Here is a 21,080-nt window from a genome sequence, read left to right on the forward strand (position 1 = left end):
CCATCTTCCCCTGTCTGTTCCCTGTCTGTTTCTTGCTTTCTTACTATTTCTGTTTCTGTTTCCTCCTGGTTTGTCTATTCTTGTGGTGTCTCTCTCATTGCCCTCTGTCTTCCTTTTTTCCTACTGTCTACCTCTTTACCTCTCCTCTTCCTTAGCTACAGAAAGCTATCAAGGGCCACACCAAATCTGGAGTGCAGCTTCGCCCTCCACTTGCCAGCTTCCGGAATACAACTTCAATTCGGAAGACCCCTGGGGGGCCACCCCCTCCTGCAGAGAGCTGGAATGTGCCTGAGGGTGAAGATGGAGCTCCTGAAAGAGAAGTCATGGTTCCTACCATGCCAGAGACTCCTGTCCCACCACCATCTCCAGAGGTCCCTTCCTGCCTGGCCCCAGCCAGAGTGGAGGGTGAGCTGGAGGAACTGGAGATGGTGGGGAACCTAGGGCCTGAGGAGGACCTGGCTGACATCTTGCATGGCCCCAGTCTGCGGTCCACTGATGAGGAAGATGAGGACGAGCTGATCCTGTGAACAACACCCTCCAAGCTTTCTTCATAAAAACCACAGGGCCCATGTCAGAGAGTGGGCTTGTATATGAAATGGGTGCCCTGAAGTTGGGGAGACCTCCATTTCATCGTTGTTCCTACCCCACTATGAAAGGTGATGGTGATGATCTTAAGGAGAACTTGATCTTGGGCAGGGAAGAATTTGGGTCCATCAGACCCCCCTCCCCATTTCCAGGGAGGGTTCAAGGCCCCATGCTCAAAGGACTTCTGTGTTCCTGCTGTGCAGGTTCAGTCCCTGTCACTCTAATGCCCCACAGTTCCCAGTGTCATTCTGTCACCATCCTGGCCCGGCATGCCTGTCTATATTTCAGTTTCCATATGGAGTAGGTGAGTGGAGGCCCAGATTGAAAGAATCCGCAAGTGTCACATTGGAAGGGCATGTGGGACCACAATATTGCCATGTGGATTGACTACCCTAAAATGTGCCCCCAAGCCTGCCAGCTGTACTTTCTACCTGTGTGCTCCCCCAAATTTGTCCTAGACCCCATCATTGCTGCCACTGTTTCTAGGCCAAGCCCTTTATCAGGGCTGAAAAAGCCAACCTTTGTTTCCACAGAACCATGTGCAGTTCCCTGGAAAGGAGGTTGATGATGTGTGTAGAGACAGGCGTCATGGCTCAGTACAGGTGTCAGACCCCTACAGCCGAGAGCTCTGTTTCTTGTCCCAGCCTCTTTGCCTAGCTCCTTGTTACACTTAACTAACTTAGCCCGCCAGGAGTCAGCTCTGCCTTGGGGCCACTCTTACTAGAGCTCCTCCCAAAACAGACAAGGCTCTGTCTCGTGCAGCTTTGGGGAATGCAGACTCCAGCCCTTTATAAACTCTGTGGGATCCTCTGGCATAAACTGGGGCACCCTGAGCGTGGCAAGCTTTAGTTTACTCATCCTTAGAGGACCCCCATCTTTTTCCTTTCAAACCAGCAAGGAGCTTGATAGTCGTACTGTACAGCATTGGCCTGCTTAGCCTAGAAATATATGCCGGGTGTTGTAACATTCAGACACCTTGGCTCATTCATGGGTTCTTTCTGTCCCTCACTGTATGCCTTTAGCTCTGTAGTTGAACCCTCATATATTCTCCCAGTTCTGTCCCTTTCCCCAACTCCAGGTTTCTTCTGTCCCCCCCCCCCCCAAATAAGACACTCATAGTCAGAGGATGCCACCACATTCTGTTTAGTGTTGTTCAACACAGTCTCTGCCCTTCTCCAACATGGGTTCCTTCCACCACCCCAGGCTAAGACATTGAGGCCTAGGTAGGAGGACTAGCAGGGGGCATCCAAGCCCATGCCCATGTGTATATAATCTATAATACTTATATATATTTATATAGAATTCTCTCTGTCATATATGTCATAGAATCCTTCCTGGGCCTGGGGTGAGAGTTTCACATTAAGAAAACATGCTAAGACTGACCATAAAAATGGGTATTTCTCAGACCTGGAAAACAGAGTGTGGGATCTATATGAACAAGGCTAAGAACTCGTCCTTCAAGATTCCCTTCTTAACACAAGGGAAAGAAAGAAGGTGTGTGGGCTGGGGGAGGCAATGGGAGGGAAGGAATGGAAGGTTTGGATTTTCATTTAATAAAGTCAATTGAAAATGAAGGTGTACCCCCCCTTAAAAAAAATCATTCAGCAAGAGCAGTTTCATTCACAAGAATATAAAAAACAGCCCTGCTCCCCGGCTGCTGTAAAACGTGCTGCACAGCCTTTAACCCCAAAGGAAAAGCAACCCTTCCCACCTACCCCTAACACCCTTTTCCTGCACATGCCCCACCCCTCCCCTAAAGTAGGCTAGAAGCAAACCCCCATGCACCCTGCCCCAGCACCAAAGAGGTGGTCCCTCCCTCTAAAAGAGTTCAAAATGGTCCTGGGCCAGCTCCTTGAGTCTTCTCTTTTCAGAGTGGGGTGAGCCTCTGTGGCAGTATGCCGCAGCCTGGGGACACCAAGCCCCTGCTCAGGTACAAACCCTACTAAGTTTCTTCAAGTCTTTTGTAGTCTTTCATTGGGGACCATTTAGCTTCCTTGAGGAATGGAAGGGGGAAAGAAAGCTGCTTTAGTTTACTCTTCCTAACTCTCCAGGGCCCTGAGCAAAGGGAACCAAGATGAATACACCTGCTCACTGGACTTGCTGTCCACGGTCACCTGGGGAAGAATACGGGGACACTGAGATGAGACAAACGTGTTGATAGAGCAGGATAGACAAGGCAAAGAGACCCTGGGAATAGGTTAGCTTCAACATGCAGATTCCCAGGGGGCTAGGACAGGAGGCCAGGGGTTAGGGGCAGTTACCAGGGTTGGCAGGTTAGCCCTTCCTAGTCCTAGAAATGAGGTCCTTGTAAGCTAAACCACAACACACTAGCAAACACGAGGTATCTTCTCCTCCCATTCAGGCAGCATTAGATGAGCTAAGTGACTGTTCACCTACTGTGGCTCTCCTGGTTTGTTCCCATGTTTCCTACATTAAGAGACCTTAAGATCCCATGCTTCCCCCTCCCCTGAAGGATGTGGGACACCTACTCTGGTTACACTTCAGTGTAAGAATGTGGTACAGGACAGCATCACAGATGAACAGAATCACTCCAACAGTGAGCCTCATCATTTTGATGGGTAGGGGAGTAATTTAGAACCCCTGACATTATAGTAGGACACAAGGCCTTGGGACTGGAGCTATGGATAGACAGGAGGAAGGAGAAAAACACGCTGACAAGCTTGGGCATCTCCTATCAAAACTCTGCTTATGCCAAGGACCAGATTGGACCTGTGGCTGTTGCAGCACCCTCACAACAATACTGCACTGACTTGCTGTTGCTTCCTGCCCCCATGGCCCACTCCAAATCAAAGGGAAAAGGAGGTAGGGGCAGGCAAGAGTATGTCTCACCACAGCTACTCCTATAAGGAACACTGGATTGAGGACCCCTGGGAACAGCTGACAAAAAGCAGAAGCAGCCCGTGTCCACCCTGGCCCTCAGCCAGCCACCCAGCCCAGCCAAGGCAGTGACAGCACCAGGCTCCCCATTCCACTCTGCTCAACCCTGAGTCCCCAAGAAGTTATAAAAATGTAGAAAAGGCAAAGATAAAAGTGTAAACAGCTCCAGAGAATTTGGGAAGGTAGAGGGAGGCCCGGCCCTCATGGTTCCCCACTGAAGGGGACACTGCATCCTAGGTCAACAATTTGAGACGCTTCCCCTCCTTGGGGCTGGGTGCCAGATGGAAGAAGGCAGAAAGAGAAGCCAGAACTGGACCAACCCCAGTGGGCTTAAGGTCCCCCTTCCAGCCATAAGACATTCAAGTGGCTGTGTTTATTCTTTGTCTCATTGGTGACCCTCTTGTCTCTGAGTAGGCCTTGATAAAGAATCATACTGTGACCCCTGTCAATCCCAGCTGCCATGTCCACCTCACCCTTGGCTCCTGATTGCAAAAGCCAAAGATTGCCTGAGCTGGGCCCACTGCCTATGCCAAACACAGAAGGGCCCTTCAGACCACTGCTTCAGGCAGGTACTCTGCTATACCTGCCAAGCCATGTCCAACAGCCCCTGAGGCCTGCTTCCCACAGTGGGGATGCACTGGTGCCATGGGCAGAGAAATCAGAATCAGGAAAGCAAGAGTGAAATGGAGAAAAGAGGCATTCAGACAGCACAGCCAAGGCTCCTGGAAGACGAAATCGGGGGTGTAAAAACTGAGATTCAGTGTTCGGCGCGACAGACCTGGGCATGGACCCAAGAGCCATAGCCATGGCTCATCTCCCACCACCATGCCACCTAATTGCCTGGGTCTCAGTTCTTGGAATGATGGTTTCTGAAGTGCAAGCCCAGATAAAACCCCCTGCTGATCCTTCACTTTCCAGGGTGGCTAGCGGCCTGGGGAGGGCTGAAAGCTCCCAGTTCCCTGCTGTCTTCTGCCTGGGTTTCATCTGTGCTGCTGGAGCTTGCGGGGGTATGGGTTGCAGCCATGCCCCTCAGGTCAGAGTGGGGTGGGAAGAAGCTAGTTGTTGGCATCCCCCTCCTCCTCATCAAAGGACTGCACACCTGAGGATGTGACATCAGACACCTTCCGGCTGAGAGCAGTGGACATCTCTGGGTCCTCTCGTGGGGAAAGTGACTCCAGATCCCGACATCCTGCATCTTCTTCCTCCTCAGGAGCCAGTGGTCTCTTCTCTTCCTCTACAGGTCCCCTAGCCAGTTCCACCCCACCAACTTCTGATGCCCAGTCAGTGTCTACCCCCAATAAAGGTGGAGGCTCCTGAGCAGAGTATCCTGAAGCAGGTTGGGAAGGCCCCATGTCATGCAGGCTGGGCTGTGAGTCATCAAATGCAGGGCCAAGATAGGATCCTGTAGCTGGAGATGCAATGAGGGACTGATCGCTTGCTTCCCAGGCGTCAGATGACCCCAGACAGTACATCCCCTGTGACACGTAGGAGTGAGGCCATCCATCCATGGGGGCTTGAGCTAGTGCATCTGTAAACAGAGTGGGCAGGGTTAGAGGAGACACGGAACATCACAGGCAGTAAGGAGAGCTCACAGAACTGTCCTATGGTTATGAGGCAAATGCAGGGGCACTGGAGGAGCTGAGACAAATGGAAAGGTCCTAGAAGAACCTGGATGGCTAGAGGGGGTCTGAAGCCCTTTCTCACCCTGACTTTCCATCAGCTCCTGGTAGTTGTCACTGTAATTGCAGTCCAGTGGCTCCTGGGTAGAATTGACACTCATGTCCTCGCCATCCATGGAAGACCAGGCCATAAGGGTAGCCTCAGAGATAGCAAACTGTTCCATGACACCTATGAGGAAAAATGAAATTGTCTTAAGGGTCCTCAGCCAGCATAGTGTCTCATGCCTTTAATCCTAGCACTCAGGAAGCAGAGGCAGGTGGATCTTTTGAGTTTGAAGCCAGTATGGTCTACAAAGCAAGTTCCAGGACAACCAAGGCTACACAGTGAGACCCTGTCTCAAAAAGCCAGCTCTAATCAAACTAAACCAAATCAAACGAAGAAAAGAGCCCTCAAATAACCCTTAGACCCATGTAAGGGGTATGGAGGAACCTATTGCTGTGTGGTTCAGTGGAAGTAAAATATAAACCATGTATGAGATCATTTTTAAAAAGTTACCAGAAATAAGTGAAATTAGTTTTAATAATAAATCTTATTTAAGTATAATATATGTGATTCTTTTTCAACATACAATCAATATAAACATTAATAAAGAGGTGCCTTACATTTTCCATATGAAGTAGCCAGCGGCTACTCTATTACTCTGATATAAGGCTGAACCATGGAGGATTTTTCCAAAGGTTCATATTTAGGATTCCTAGGGTCAAGGGAAAGGTGGGTTCTTCTGGTGAAACAACCTGGGGTATTAAAGTCAGAGTTCCAGAAGTTTGTCTTTGGAGGTTTTAGAATTTGAACCTGGACCAGGAAAGATGGCTTATGGGTAAAGAGAGTGTACTGCTCTAGCCAAGGGCCTGAGTTTGGTTCTGAGCACCCACACCAGGCAACTCACAGCTTCAGGGGATCCAACACCGTCCCAGGTCTCTTACATACATGTGAAACACATAAACATATGCAGGCAAACATGCATGAGCTTAAATAAAATAATAAGTATTGTTTTTAAAAAGAAAATAAACCTAGTTTCAGGTGGTCTAGGACATTCAAGATCAATGAAGACTCCCCAAGGGAGCATCAGGTAAATGTGGGTCCCCAGTCACATAAGGGGCTATATCAAGAGACTAGAAGGGCGGGCATAACAGTGAGGATGTGAACATTTCAGCATTGCAGATCCCTGTTCTAGTCAGAGCCACGAAAAAGCTGAAGCTCTCATTGCTATTACCTTGTCCTCCACATCAATCACCCAGCCCCACTCAGACTTCCTCCACCACCCACCACCCATACCAGCAACACTAAAATCCTTCCCCTCCCCTCAGACGTACCCCTCTTCTTGGGTATCTTCCTGATACCTGCCGACAGGATCAATTCACCTTTGTATACACACCACATAATTGTCATCAGACCTATACTACTTCTCTGGAACTAAACTACTGTCTCCAGGGCTATTCCCTTAATCATCTACTAGCTGTCACAGTAATGAGTACAGTAAGTCAATTCATGAAATCAAATGTTGACGAGCATGGCCTCAAGAAATTCCCCAGGCCTCTTTCATTTTTAGAAACAAATACAAGCAGAGTTATTTGAAGCCCAAGGCCACTGCATTTTTCTTCTATACTAAGAGAGGCCGGGGGGAAGACAGTACCATACCAGAGAAAAGAAAACATCTGGGACACATGGCCTTACAAATTTCATCAGAGTCCCATTTTCTAAGGCTATAACAAAAATGTACTGGAGGGCACTTATCAGAATTAGCCAGTCCAAAACAAACAAACAACAAACCTTAAAAATCAAGGCTGATAGAAAATGTGATCCTGTGGTCAACATGCAGGAAGACAATTTTGCCATCAGGAAGCAGATTAGAAGGGTCAGTCTCTGACCATCCAAACAACAAACTATCATTTGAAGGCTTGGGATTTGGGAGTAGAAGTACCTGCTAAGAAACGTGCCTCCTTCTCACCATCGCTGAGGTCAGAGTAAGCATCTGTATCCCTGCGCACAGCCTCATGGCTGTGTTGTGGCTGAATTGCTGGGGCCTTCCCCCAGCCCTGCCACTCAATCATGTGGGCCACCCGACCTTGGCCCATGGCTGTAGGCTTTGTCACATGGTCCTTCATGCTCCTTGAGATCCCTATGGAGTCAGACAATACCCACACCCTTCAGAATATCACAAAATACTTAGCAGACTCTACAGTCATCCCTACCCAGGACACATGGGATTCCATGCACTGGGGAAAGTATCCCCTCGTATCTTGTGGGCGATACTCAGGATTGGAGAGACTTAACATAAAACCAGATGTTTCAGAGCTGTGGGCATGAACCCCAGCAGGCTTAAGGAAAAGGGTCACAAGGAAGAACCTGTCAGCAGTCCCATTTCCAGGTCTGGAAGTCTCACCTGAGAATGATGACTTGGCCAGGGCCCCAATGCCATAGGCATTAGAGTTTCGCTTAAGCTTCGGGAGGATGGAAGTGGTGTCCTCCATGGAGAGCTAGGACAGGGAAGGTAAGAGAGTGGGCAGAGGAATAAGAAGGCTTGGGGTGCCTTATATACAGAATGGAGTTTCTGGCTCCCTGGAAGGTGGATACCCAAGGCAGCAATTGACAAAGAAAACCAAGGAAGTATAATCCTGGTACACCCCTGAGATCTGGGGGTCAGCAGAACAGTCTGTCTACACGGGGTCCCAATGAACAAACAAAGAAAAGAAGGGTCAAGGTGGATTGAGAAGGATTAGGGGTAGCTGCACTCACATTGATGCCGTCCCAGGAGAAATCTGTTCGTGTTTGCTGTAGGAGAGAGGAGAGGGGATGGTATCCGGGTACCTCTAGTAGTGCAAACAATTTTGCCTTCCTCTGAGGAACTTCCAGATATGCATAGAGAGGCAGACCTTCTAGAGGCCAAGAAAAACCTCAGTGTGGAGCATGTGGTGTGTGTTTTAGGGAAGCAGGGAGATTTATGAAGAGAATTCCCCCCTTGGGGCTTTATGGGATGATGAAATGGGTCAAGTAGCTAGGAGCTTGGGGGAGCTGGTGGGCTTCTGAAGCAACCAGCCTTACCTCTGTAGAAGGCCGATGCAGACTGCTGCCATGCAGTGAGCTGGTGCTGTCCATGTTGATCTGATCGACATCCTTGAGGCCTTTCCAGTCCACCGCAATCACCTCATTCCCTGAAGCAGTCAGATTAGTTTCTTACCTTCATTTCCCAGGCTCTCTGCTTGTTCCCTCTCCGTAAAAGGCAGAGGAGAGGCCACACCCTAGGATCCAGCCCTTCTCCTCTTCCTCCTCCTCCTCCTTTCTTTACCACCACCACCACCACCAGCACCACCCCAATGTCCCCCAATGTCATGCCTTCTGACTATCCATTTTCTTCTCTGTCTACCATCCCAAATTTCTGGAGAGAGAAAAAATACGTGAAATGAAACACTCATTTTCAGCTCAGTAGGGAATAGCATACTTAGGGGGAAAAATGCTCCCTGGCCTTTTCTGGTGTTGTTTACACAGAGAGGGAGGGGGTCAGAGACTGAGTTGTATTAGGAAAACCATTCTCCAGTATGTACTGAGCATTGTTCAGATTGTCTTTATTGGATCCAGACTGCTCACCAATTACTGCCCTAAAAACAAGGGCACAGTTTTCTCAGGGAACCTACTCTGCAGCTGGCTTTGATATTCGAGGGATGAGAGGAATGTGCTTTCCCCCTCTGGCTTTCCTAATAGTCAGGAACTTGGTTGATAGGAAAAGATATGGTGGGGATAGAGACAGCTGGGAAGTGAAAACTTGAGACTTTCCCCTGGAAGCCAGAGGGTTCCAAGATGAGGTGGACACTTTGAGCCCAATTCTCTTAGGGGACAGGAAATCGATTCAAGAGAAGAGTTAGAGATAGTAACAAGAAACATGAGGACTTTGTAATTTCAGAGCTAAAGGAAGAGAAATTTAAGGTGAGAAGACACAAAACAATGGTGGAGGTGGACAGGACACTTTGAAAACTGGTGCAAAACTAGGGGAACAGGAGGGAGATTCCCGACAGAAGTGAAGAATTACTTGACTATTTACAGAGATATTCAAGAATCGGGTGCAACCATCTGGCCTAAAGCCACTGCATACATGAACTTTGTCTTTGGCGTTTAGGATCATAGGTCCCTATTTTGAAAGAAGCGCACTGACTGGGTCTTGGGCAGGAAGAGGCATCCTGCATGCAGCAATAGAACTGGTAACTAACAAAGGGGATGGGGTCTCAGGGACGGACAGGAATCGGCTTGCCACACACCCAAAGTTGTTATGCTCTTTTGGGATCTTGTGAAACCGTGAGACAGGTAAGACCAGGACCTGTGGCTAGGTCAGAAAGGAAAGACATCTGGACCCAGCAGTAACGGGGCAGGCAGAGCAAGCTCTCTGGGAGAAGAGTGGGAGCTAGGGGAGGGAGGGGGTGGCCTTTGAGGAAGAGGGGGAGCTGAGTCAGAGCCTTAGGGGGCAGGGAGATGGAGGGGAGGAGAACAGGGAAAGAGGTGAAAGCAGAGGAGGGTCTCCATGGAAATAAACTGGGTCTCAGAAATCAGGCTTCCGGAGAGTGAGTTTGTTTGTAATAATAATACAAATTATTCTCTCAGCCTGAGGTCACTAGGGCGTGTAGGCGGGAGAAATTGGGAGTTAGGGAGGGGAAAATTGGGGGGTTGGGGAGAGGACTGTACTAATGTGTTCAGCCCTAAAGTGGAATGGATGCGTGGGGTGGGGGTAGGGGGGCGGTAGTAAGGCAAAAGCTGGAAGGAGAGGACCATTAAGGAAGCGCCTTTCTTCCCTCCCCTGCCAAAGGTAAATAAAAAGCCGGCCCTGCCCCGCCTGCCCCCGCTGACAGGTGCAGCCGGGTCCCAGGGTTCCTAGGGGGACCCCACCCTTCTGGGAAGCGGACTCCCGACCTCTCTCCGGGAGGTAAACCTCTACCTCTTCTCTGAGTGCACAGCTCTTCCAGAGCACCCCGGCCCAAGCCCATTCCCTCCAAGCGTGGAACCGGTTCCCTCCCGGTGGCACACGCTCTTCCCGCCCCCGCCCCAGAGGGAAAATGCACGTGAACAAAGCAAATCGGGGGAGGCAGGAGCGACGGGAAAAGGCTACCAAGAGGGAAATGGTTGGGGGCAAAACACACAAGCCATATGGGGAAGAGGGTGAAGATGGGAGGGGGCGTGCAGAAGAAAGTCAGGGATGAGGCTGGCGAGGATGTTCTGAGAAGAGGGGCTGCTCCAGAAAGAAGGGCTCGGGGAGGCTCTGGCTACAGCAGAGTAGACGCGCGAATGGCCGGAAGGTGGAGGGATGGGGCCATCGGGAGTAGGGAACAGCGACGGAGCAAGGAAGGATGCTGTGGAGATGCTACCAGGGAAGGACCGCGCCTGCGGGAGGGCGATGGAGAGAAGGCAATGAGCTGAGAGGGATGGAAGACCTGGAGGCGCGAGGGCACAGGAATAGAGGGACCTTAGCGGATGGAGTGAAAGTAAAGGCGCGAGGCAGGGCCGGGCGGGCACGGAGGGAGGTCCCCAGGGGCAAGGATGGGGATGGGGGAGGGGGCCGGAGGAGCGCCCCGGGGCGAGCTTGCCCCTGACCCGCGCCTGGCCGCGGTACCCACCCACAGTCCTCGAGCCGATGCAGCCCATGGCTCCGGGGGCCGCCGGGGGCCGGCCCTCACCGACTCCGGGCGCTCGCCGGGGGGAGCACCGGGAGCCGCGCCGCCGCCCCAGCCGCTCTGCAGCGCCGCGGCTGTCTCCGCTCGGCTCCGCTCCCCCCTCCCCTCTCCATCCCTCCCCACGGCAGCCTCCGTCGCCGCCGCTGCCGCCGCCGCCACCGCCTGGCTCCCCCGCCCCGCTCAGCTCTCGGCGGCCGGGGAGGGGGATGCTCGGGGATTGGCTGCGCGCGGAGCCTCCCCGCCCTGCCCCCGACCGGGCGCCGCGCTCCCCGCGCCCCTCGCCGAGCTGCAGCCAGGTCCCTCCGTCTGTCCTTCGCAGCCCCCGCCCCTGAGCTCTTTGCTCATCCCGGCTGAATGCTCTCGGGAGATGCTGATGAAGAGTGGATAATAACCCGCTGTGTCTCAGGAGCCCAGTCAGGAAGCCAGGGCCCACCCTTAGGATCTGCTTGTTGGACTTTGAGGGTCGAGGGGTGAGAAGGCCGAGAAAGAAAGTGGGGCGGAGATGAGAGAACACCCTACTGAATGGCCTTGGGTACCAAATTCCGCAAACATTTGTTTTCTTCCTGATGCTGCATCTGGGACGCACGGATCCAATCTGGGATTGGATGCCGTTCTGGTTGCCCTGCGTTTCACGTGCGTTGCTTTGCCCACCCAAACAGATCGTGAAGTCTTTGCCAGTGGATGCTGCGAGATGCTTCCCTGTCCTCTAGCTGTTCTGGGCTGGGTGTGGGGCTGGTGCAAGTAATATAGCTCTAGGCTTGGGCCCGGATGGGAGGAGAAATGGAATAATTCTATTGCAGCTATAGGAAAATGAAAATATCAGGATGCGAAGCCGGCCACAAGACATGGTTTTAAATCAGTTTTAACTTTTCTGAGCTTTATGTGTATGTCCGGAAGCAGCAAAGGGAGAATACTGCCCCCTGCCGAGAAGGGTCAGCGCTACACCAAGGGCCATATGGGAAAAAAGAGGGAGACCTGAGTTGGGAGAGTCAGACCAGCACTATTAACAACTGGCAAGAAGAGTCTAGAAGGCACACTAGGAAGGACAAGCAGACCCTTTCGACTTAGCTGAACCAGTAACCGCAACTCTGGGCAAGCAGGTCTGGGTGGTACCATTGACGAGAAGCAAGCACTAATTCTGGGTCAGTTTGCTTTCCACAGGTTTTGTATCTTTTCTGGGATGGGTGAGGAAGGAGAGCAGGAGCCCTTGTTGGTTTGAGGCAGAGTGAAAGGGCGTGCCTTACATGTGAAAGTGTGGCCTTTAGATTATGATTGAGGAATTACATCCGATGAAATCCCAAATGAAGATATGGGAGAAGATTTTTTTTTTGCTCATTTTCTGTTACCATAACAAAATGCCCGAGACTAGAAAGTTTATAAAGACTAGAAGTTTGTTTGGACGCTGGAAAGGGCAAGAGCCTGGTGTTAGTAACTGCTGCAAGTGTCCTAAGGGCTTTGATGCATTGTAACACTTGGAGGATATGATATTGGAGGATATGTGAGACAGGATGAATATTCTAGCTTCAGCCTCTTTCATAAAGCTGCTAGTGCCAACCTCTGTGACCTTCACTAATCCTTATTATTGCTCTAAGACCTTGTCTCCAAATAACATTAACATATGAATTCAGGGATTAAGTCCAAGTCATGGATTTGAAGGGCCACTTGCAAATTCTATCAGGAATTGACACTAACTGCAGATCTGGGAGGTGGATTTAGATCTGGGGATTTGTTCTGGCCAGCTGCCTTCTGGCCCCTGCAGACAGTTCCTTCTCAGCATGTAGAGGCATTCTGTCCCATTCTCTGAATCTCTTGAGGCAAGACTAACGAGCTCCAGTTTTCATAACAAAAACAAGCTTCCTGGAAGACAATTTGACAGTACAGGCCTCCTATATGAAACATATTTAAAATTGCATCTGCTTTTACACTTATAAAGACCTTAACATAAATTGTTCAGGAGGCCTAGAAGAAAGATTGAGAGTTCAGTCATGGCTGGGTTACACAGAGAGTTCAAGGCCAACGTGGCTAACTTTGTGAGACTCAAACAGACTTACAGTTTGACTCTCAGCAAAATCCTAATATTAATTAACTTATATTTGAAGTTTTATAACACAAGGCTCTGGCGGTGTCCGCATATGGCACTTTCTAACCGGGTTCCTTTTGGAACAGATCCGAAGGTGAAACCCTGTCTTTACTTCTCTTGTTGTCACTACTGCATGCCTGTGGCCCCTTGAGGGTAACTCTTGGATGGAAAGATACAACCACATTCAGTAATAGTATCGTGTATTATGCAGATTCTTGTCCTAGCATCTATGGGTGGAATAAAAGAATCCATTAACTTTGTATGGGGAAAAAAACTACATGCATATTCCCTAGCATATAACTGAAATTTTTCCTTTACTTGAGCTACACATATAAGGAGAAAGCCACAATAGTGTTACATCACCGATGTGTCTCCATCACCGGTCAAAATCACAGATGCTTGCATTACAAAACGGTCATTGAATTTCTTTTCTATGATATTTGTTATATCGCCACTCTCCTTTGAAATCATTAAAAAGTATAATTAAAATTACACTTGCTTTTTACATTTGTTATTTAATGGTTTTCTTGAGAAGCAACAAGGTCAGGGATATAACTCAGTGGTAGAGCACTTGCCTGGCATGAATAAAGCCCTAAGCTTTCTTTTGGTTAATCCAATGATATAGTTATATATTTTATCTGAGAGGTTTTTGTACATATACTGCAGACTGTGATTACATTTAACTACCATTACACTTTATTACCACTTTCCCTATGAACCACTTTTTCACCTTAGATCCCCAATGGCTATACAGTTGAAGAAAATGATCCATTTCCCCCAATCTAGTAACAATTTCCAGCCAACAGCTCTTTAAGAAGGGCCTTGTGGTACCTTCCCTATCATTGATGGGATGATGAAAGGTCAGTCTTTTCTAGTTGTTCATAACTGCTGTGTGTTCATGATTCCGGCAGCCATGGAAGGCAGTATTTAATGGAGTGCCTCATCCTCTGGTTCTTGAATTCTTTGTGGCCACTCTTTCACAATATTTGATGCTAGATATGGCAACAAAGGCCTACACTGGAAGGTGAAGACAAGAAGATCAGATATTTAAGGTTAGTCTTGGCTATATGACAAGTTCAAGGTTATCTGGGCTATAAGAAACCCTATCTGGGCTAGAGAGATGGCTCTGTGCTTAAGAGTACTGGCTGCTCTTCCAAAGACCTGGGTTCAAGCCTCAACACCCACATCACGATTCACAACTGTCTATAATTCCAGTTCCAGGAGATCTGACAGACTACCATGGAGGTAGGACACCAATGAGCATAAAATAAATTCTTAAAAATTTTAAAAAAGAAACCCTATCTAAAAAGAAGGAAAGAAAGAAAGAAAGAAAGAAAGAAAGAAAGAAAGAAAGAAAGAAAAAGAGAGAGGAAGAAAGCAGCTATATTACTATATTGGGGATCCAGGCATTAAAATATTTGAAGCCTCCTGAACTCTAAATATAATCATAGTAGATGATTTTCTTGTTCTTTGGAGGTTTAATCTGATTAAAAGTCACAAATGGAATGACCACTGGGATCTTCTGGAGATTGGTGGTATATATTTCATTTCATTGAAAGTATGCTGAAAGGGTACTGAAAGTCAGAGGATAAATAGTTCCCCCATGCACACACTCTTCCTCCCCCACTACCCAACCTTGAGGTATTTCTCAACAAATAGTCTAGAGCCCTGTAGCTTAATGATCTGTGTCATTTGTTTCAATCGGGCATCAGGTTAAGGTAAAGGGCTAAGAAAATTCCAGAGAAAGAGACATTCGAAGTCTGAGAACAGGCAAGATTAGTTCCCTGAGCAGGTAAGGAGGTGGGCAGAGGTTTACACAGGGGAATCATCACTGTTCCTTCATCCCATGGGTGGGAGGATGGGGGTGGTGAGTGCGAACCGGTCAATGCTAGCAGGTCCCAGAGCTTTAGTGTTAGGAAGATGAGGGATTCCATCTGATGGCATCCTTTTCTGGAAAGTAGAAGACAAGCTGATACGCTGAGTCAGGGCATGGAAAAAGATAATACACAAATATCACTTTGCACCTGGGAAAGACTTTTCTGTCTATTCATATAGAAACCCTAATAGGAAGCCGCACAGTTGGGATATATATATTCCTCCTATTTGCATGAATCCATGTTCATGTGTGCAGAGGACAAGAGCCAATGTGGGATGTTTTCCACTATAGCTTTCTGACCCATCATTTCTTTAATGTTTATTTTGTTTTACATGTAGGAGTTTTTTTTGATTATGTACACTTTGCTTGCCTGGTGCTTTCAAGGTCCAGAAGAGGGTGTCAGATCCTCTGGAACTGGAATTAGACACTCCTGAGCCACCATGTAGGTACTGGGAATTAAACCAAAGTCGTCTGGAAGAGCAGTAGTGCTCTTAACCACTGAGCCATCACTCCTACTTCCCAACCTTACCTTTCGAGGAGAGCTCTCCTAATGAAGTAGGTGCTCATTGATTTGGGTACACTAGCCGGAGCCTCCGAGAGAACTTACTGCCTCCACCCCCCTCGTCATCCCCCCAATGCTAGGGTTGCAAATGCACACCACCACACCCAGATTTTATGTAGGAGCTGGGGATCTGAACTGAGGTCTTCACATTCGCACAGCAAGTACTTTACTCCTTGAGCTATCTTTCCTAACCCTTCAACTGACTTTCTTGTCTTCAAGATTATACACCTAGGTTAAATCCATCCTAGTATTGTAGGAAAGAGCTTTGATTATGTGTTTTTTCATTTCCTTTTAAATAATTACTGTTAATGAATAAACAGTATTATGCATAACATTATGGAGACTGAACAGGTTATATTTAGGAATATACATGTATATACTTATAAATATATGCATATTAAAGTAATTAATGAAACAGGTCGTGAATTTGAAAGAGCAAGGATGGATATATGGGAGGACTTTAAGGGAGGAAAGGGAAAGTAATCATAATCCTCAAAATAAAAGAAAGAGAATTTAATTTGAGTGGGCAAGGAGGTGGGGGAAGATCTGGGGGGAAATTAGGGGAAAGGAAAAAACATAGTAAAATATATTATATGAAGAGTTTTCTCAATTAAAATAAATAAAAGCAGTATTACTCAGTTAAGGGAATTTTGGTTGATAACCCTTCTCTCACTCCTGACAGTCTTTAATTAAGGTGAACTCATAAGCTAAGAAGGGATGCGTCAACTTACATTCCTAATTTCTGAAATAGAAAAACAATTAACTCTCCTGAAGAGGCTTGCAGCAAGAGGTCTCAGGTGCTGTCGTATGATACTTATAACTCATATTCCATTGAACGTCTATGAAAAAAGTGTGGATCTTGGGCCATCGACGAAGAGGTTCAGAAAATCCCCTTGCAGAGTCAGCTTCGGGGCAACTCCCAGCTAGCTGCCCGTAGGAGGCCTGCTTGCATAAGGCACCGGGAGTGGGCATGAAACATAGCAGAACCTTGTCTGAGTAGAAATCACAGATTCTGAGAACTAGCAATGACAGTATATTTATTTAATATATTTGAGGTTTTTCTTTTTGGGGAGGGAATGATACATTGTCGTCTCTCACTACAGCCCAGGATGGCCTGAAATGTATTATGTCGTCCAGGCTGGCTTTGGGGTTATGGTCCTCCTCCTCCTCCTTCGTGCTAGAATGTGGAGCTTTCTTCACCTCACTCAAGCTCTCAGCGAGATGCTCAGAACGATCAATAGATGACGTTCCCAGCCCGTGTGCTGGTGGAGGGTCCTACACTGCGCAGGACAAGTCTGCTGAGACTCCAAACGGTCAGCTTGACAGATGCCGAGAGCCACAGCAGGTGCTTTCTGCCTTCTGTTGGCAGGAGAGGCAGAAAGGCCTGTGCTGACCAATCTCCAATCTGCTAGTCAATGAGGAAGACATAACTCTTTAGGCCAACACAGCTTGCTAATTTCCTGTGATCGGACACCTTTGCAACTCTGAGCCAGGTTCATTTCCATACGTAATGGGACAGAAGTGTATAGGTATGTTTCAGGGTGGTACGTACTGTCTTTGACGCTATTCCCAGCCACTCATCTCCTATGTGCAAAACTCTCCCTCCTGGGTGCGACGGTTAATTTTTATTGTCAACTTGACTATATTTAGAATTAAATAAAAGACATCGTTCTAGAGATATCCCCAAGGGAGTTTCCAGAGATAGTTAATGCAAGAGGGGAGATGCACCCTGAATGAGAGTGGTACCATCCCATGGCCTGTGGTACTGGACTGGATGAACAAGACAGCAAGCTAAGCCAGCATCCATCACTCCCCACCCCCTGAGAAGTATAACCAGCTGCCCCATATTTCTGTAGTCATGCCTTCCCTGCCGTGGTGGACTGTGCACACTCAGATTACAAACCTTCCTTCTGCTTTTTCTTCAGGTATTTTGTCTCAGTTAAGAGAGCAACAGATATCGTGGGTAAGTCAGCATCACCAATCCACGTAGCATAGGTCTACCGGATGCCAGTGCACAGACAGCTGCCTCCAGGAGACACTCACAGGAGCTGTGCTTCAGGCCACCAGCGGGATAGATGCACCTGTTTGCTGTTAAACAGATCTGTGTGAAAGCTCAGCAGAGGATGACTTCAGATTTGAATGTTCCATCCACCCCAGCTTAGATATAATTTGTCCACTAAGAATCATGTGCTGGAAGTTTCTTTTCTACTGTAACAGTATGGAGAGATGGTGGATACTTTAAAGGGTGGAGCATAGTGGGAGAAAATTAGATCATTGAGGGAACTCTCCTCAGAAGATTGGAGCCCTTCTATCGAGAGAGTTAGGGTTCTCAGAACCGGACTCGGTGTTGGAAGAGTGGGTAGTTAGAAAGCCTAGGGCCCATCTCTGCATCTCCCCTCGCTCTTTGTAGCCCACATATGAATTTTTTGCTATGTGATTCCATGTACCAGTTGTACTGGGCTGAGGAGGCATCCTCATGTGATAGTCGCCCTGTGACAGAGCAGAATGGGAACTAAGATACTATCTAAAACCCTCAAGGAGTAAGGCCAGTGCTAGGGATCTGGGATGAGTGGAGCTCAATTTCTCTCTCCAATGATCTAGTGCTCTTTTGCTGCTTCCCACCAGATCCCAAAGGTCACACAGGACATTGAGATGCTATCATTAAGCCCAAGTCAAAAGCTGGAGCAGACCAGGCAGAATGCTAGGAAGCAGGCCTTAGAAGTTCAGAAACCAGAAGTCAGAGGTGAGGAATTTGTAAATCTCAGATAACAGGACCAGATGGGGTTTCTGAAGTCAAGGAACCAGTCAACTGTCATAAACCCGAGAGGAAGAGAAGGAACTGGTCTGTCGTGCAGAGATTGAAACAGCTATGTACTCTGGCCCCAGTGACCTTCCCGACAGGGCTACAAATAGATCCTAGAACTGGAAGGCAGACTTCTCACCACAGGAGATTCGGTTCTTAGACAGTTCGAGTCGGTGGCAACACATACTCTGTTAGGCTCCGCACCTCCTGTGGGGCACCTTGAGCCCTCATCCTTACGTGGGCCAGGGGGAGATACCCCTGCCTGGTGCTAACAAGCCTGCTGGATAGAATTCTATACTACCTGTCTGTCTTCTTTCTTACCAGGTAACCAATGCTAGCTTCCCTTTTCTGAGGTATAGGTCAGGTCAGGTCCTTCTTTAAATGCTTGTTTGGGTAAGGATCTGCTGCAAAATCCAGTTGCCCAAAACTTACTTGGCAAATGCACGTGGTTCTCCCAGAACACATCCTACTCTAAGCAAGCCTGCTGAGTCCAGGGAAGGGTTCATGGGCCTTTATTTTTGACAATTAAAAAACAGTGAAAGCCAAGAGTGGTGGTGTTGGTGCGTGCCTGCAATCCTAGTATTTAGGAGGCTGAATCACGAGGTTTGCTGTGAATTTGAGGCCAGCTTGGACTATGAAAGGACTATGAAACCCTCAGAAAGGTTTTGTTTTGAGAAAACCAGCCAAACAAGGGCTGGAAAGATGGTTTATAAGTTAATAGCTCTTGTCCTTCCAGAGGACCTGGGTTTGATTCCTAGCACCCACATGGTGGTTCACAACTATCTGTATCTCTACTTATAAGGTATCTTTGGCCCACCCCTCTGGCCTCTACAGGCAGTGCATAGAAAATGGCAAAATACCCATACATAAAAAACACAAACAAAAGGAAGAGTGAAGGCTGGGTGTAGTGGCACACACTTATAATTTGATCATCAAAAAATGCGACCTGGTCATCCTGGGCTGCATATCTCCTTTGAGGCTATCCTGGGCTAATAGCAAGGTTACCCTGCTTCAGACAAAGAAAAGGTCATGCAATAATGAGAAAGGGATCCACCCAGAGTACAGCGTGCATTTCTTTTCATTCTTAGGCTGCCATTCTTTTCCCTACCACATGTCTCCCAGGTAGTTCTGTTGGATTATTTGTACATGATTTTTTTTTATTTTTTATTTTTGAGACAGTGTTTTTCTGTATATCCCTGCCTGTCCTGGACCTCGATATGTAGACTAGTCTGGCCCTGAACTCCAAGATCCACCTGGCCCTGCCCCTGCCCCTGCCCCTGCCCCTGCCTCAAGTGTTGCAATTAAAGTCATGCACCACCACTCCTGGCTTATAACTTTTTAAAATTGTGACATTAAACAATATTGAAATAAATCTAGACGTTATCTTCTTTTGCTCATGAGTTTAAAATAATGTTATGAAAGAGCAGATCCCATTGTGTATGTTTTACTACAATAAAATTTAAATATCACACACACACACACACACACACACACACACACACACACACACACACACACACATATTGAGCTACTTAAGATTTCCAGAGAACTAACTATTCTCCTGGTCTGTATGTTTAAGAAGGGGTGTGTAATGTTGTGGGAGGTGTCCCGGTCATTGTTAGTTAAAGTTTTGTCATAATAAGCTGATAGGAGAGTCTTTGCAGGCGTTCACTAGGTGAGTCAGTTTCGATTAGTCTGCCTGTTACTGTCTCCACCCAGGAGAGAAAATTCAAAGGAAGCTGCAAACATAATTTCAGATACTGTGTGCTTCTCTCTAACTTAATGAAAGTCCCACAAACAAATGTATTCATTGTAGAAAAAAATTAATTACAGATTAGTAAAACAAAAATACATCATTAATCTCTGTATCTTGTGCTATTAACATTTTTATTGGATTTTTTTAATTTACATTTCAAATGTTATCCTCTTTCCCAGTTTCTCATCCATAAACCCCCTATCCCATCCCCCCACTCCTTCTTCTTTGAGGGTGTTCCCCCACTCATCCACCCACCCCTTCCTGCCTCCCCACCTTGACATTCCCTTACACAGGGTGGGGGGCCCAGCCTTGGCAGTACCAAGGGCTTCTCCTCCCACTGATGCCCAACAAGGCCATCCTCTGTTACATATGCAGCTGGAGCCATGGGTCTGTCCATGTGTGCTCTTTGGATGGTGGTTTAGTCCCTGGGAGCTCTGGTTGGTTGGTATTGTGGCTGCAAAAGCCACTAGCACGTACCTTGTCTTCTCCTTTTTCTCACCTCCATTCAGCAGTTCCCACGTAGTCTATGTGGATAGATTTTGTTCTTTTCAACCTGGCTTTGGTCATGCATGAGGAACATCCATAAGATTGCACACCTCCTAACATTTCACCCCTTTTTAATTTTTTTGCTAGATTGCCATTTTTCTTTTTTGCTGCTTCTTAATTCCAAATTAAGAGTGTTTGTGCAGCACCTACTGTGTGACAGTACTGCTCCAGCTGCTAGATGCCTAGACAAGTGCTCTCTTGGTGTTTAAAGTCAAGGCAAAAGCTGCTGGGGAGAAGAACACAAGACAACAACAAAAACAAAACAACTAGACTAGATTGGTTGGAGCACACAGTGGGGAGCAGAGGCAGGCGGATTTCTCAGAACCTGGAGCCACCATGGTCCACATAGTGAGTTCCAGGCCAGGCAAGACTACACTACACATGTGTCAAAGACAAAACAAACCCCACTAAATTCAATAGTTGCATATATTAGCGTTAAAGCAAAAGGCTGAGTGATATATTAAAGATAATGAGTGCATTGAAGGGAAATAAAGGTAGGTACGAAAATAAATAGAGTCAGTAAGTATAGTTCTGAACAGGGTGGCCATGAAGTGGTCCACTCAGAAGACAGCATTTGAGAAAGGAAATAAAGGAATTGATACCATGAGCCATGTAGATACCTGTGGTTCAAACCTAAAAC

The 21,080-nt window shown here is 47.6% G+C and overlaps 2 protein-coding genes and 1 long non-coding RNA gene across 6 annotated transcripts in view; 2 read left to right on the top strand and 1 right to left on the bottom strand.

Moving 5' to 3' along the window:
- Clcn1 (chloride voltage-gated channel 1) overlaps positions 1-2,159 on the top strand; it is a 28,986-nt gene extending 26,827 nt beyond the window's left edge. The window contains exon 22 of one of the 2 annotated variants that reach the window (XM_087656183.1): positions 156-2,159. In XM_087656183.1, coding sequence (XP_087512309.1) covers positions 156-527 — 372 coding nt within the window. In that variant the 3' untranslated portion in view covers positions 528-2,159. The remainder of the gene's footprint in view (positions 1-155) is intronic. The other variant, NM_013147.1, reaches the window with a different exon arrangement.
- Fam131b (family with sequence similarity 131, member B) lies at positions 1,713-11,009 on the bottom strand. Of its 3 annotated transcripts, NM_001025046.1 has the most exon segments (7): positions 1,713-5,011; positions 5,188-5,331; positions 7,085-7,282; positions 7,547-7,640; positions 7,900-7,935; positions 8,206-8,315; positions 10,761-10,900. In NM_001025046.1, coding segments are annotated over 7 exon segments (1,083 nt in total). In that variant the 5' UTR covers positions 10,789-10,900; the 3' UTR covers positions 1,713-4,538.
- On the top strand, positions 9,784-17,520 carry LOC120102260 (uncharacterized). Its single transcript, XR_015686516.1, has 3 exons — positions 9,784-9,955; positions 16,439-16,864; positions 17,261-17,520. It is a non-coding gene; the product is annotated as an uncharacterized LOC120102260 (long non-coding RNA).
- The last annotated feature ends 3,560 nt before the right edge of the window (positions 17,521-21,080 follow it).

The sequence above is a fragment of the Rattus norvegicus genome, chromosome 4, assembly GCF_021556685.1.
Source record: "Rattus norvegicus strain SHRSP/BbbUtx chromosome 4, alternate assembly SHRSP_T2T, whole genome shotgun sequence".
NCBI classification, from domain to species: Eukaryota; Metazoa; Chordata; class Mammalia; order Rodentia; family Muridae; genus Rattus; species Rattus norvegicus.

Bases quoted from the DNA above. Each gene is read 5' to 3' on its own strand.
- Fam131b (XM_087658675.1), bottom strand. From the start codon at position 10,788: ATGGGCTGCATCGGCTCGAGGACTGTGG. The intron at 8,316-10,760 runs GTGGGTACCGCG...TGACTGCTTCAG, and splicing joins CATCGGCTCGAGGACTGTGG to GGAATGAGGTGATTGCGGTG. The intron at 5,332-7,084 runs GTACTTCTACTC...TTTTCCTCATAG, and splicing joins GGAGGCACGTTTCTTAGCAG to GTGTCATGGAACAGTTTGCT.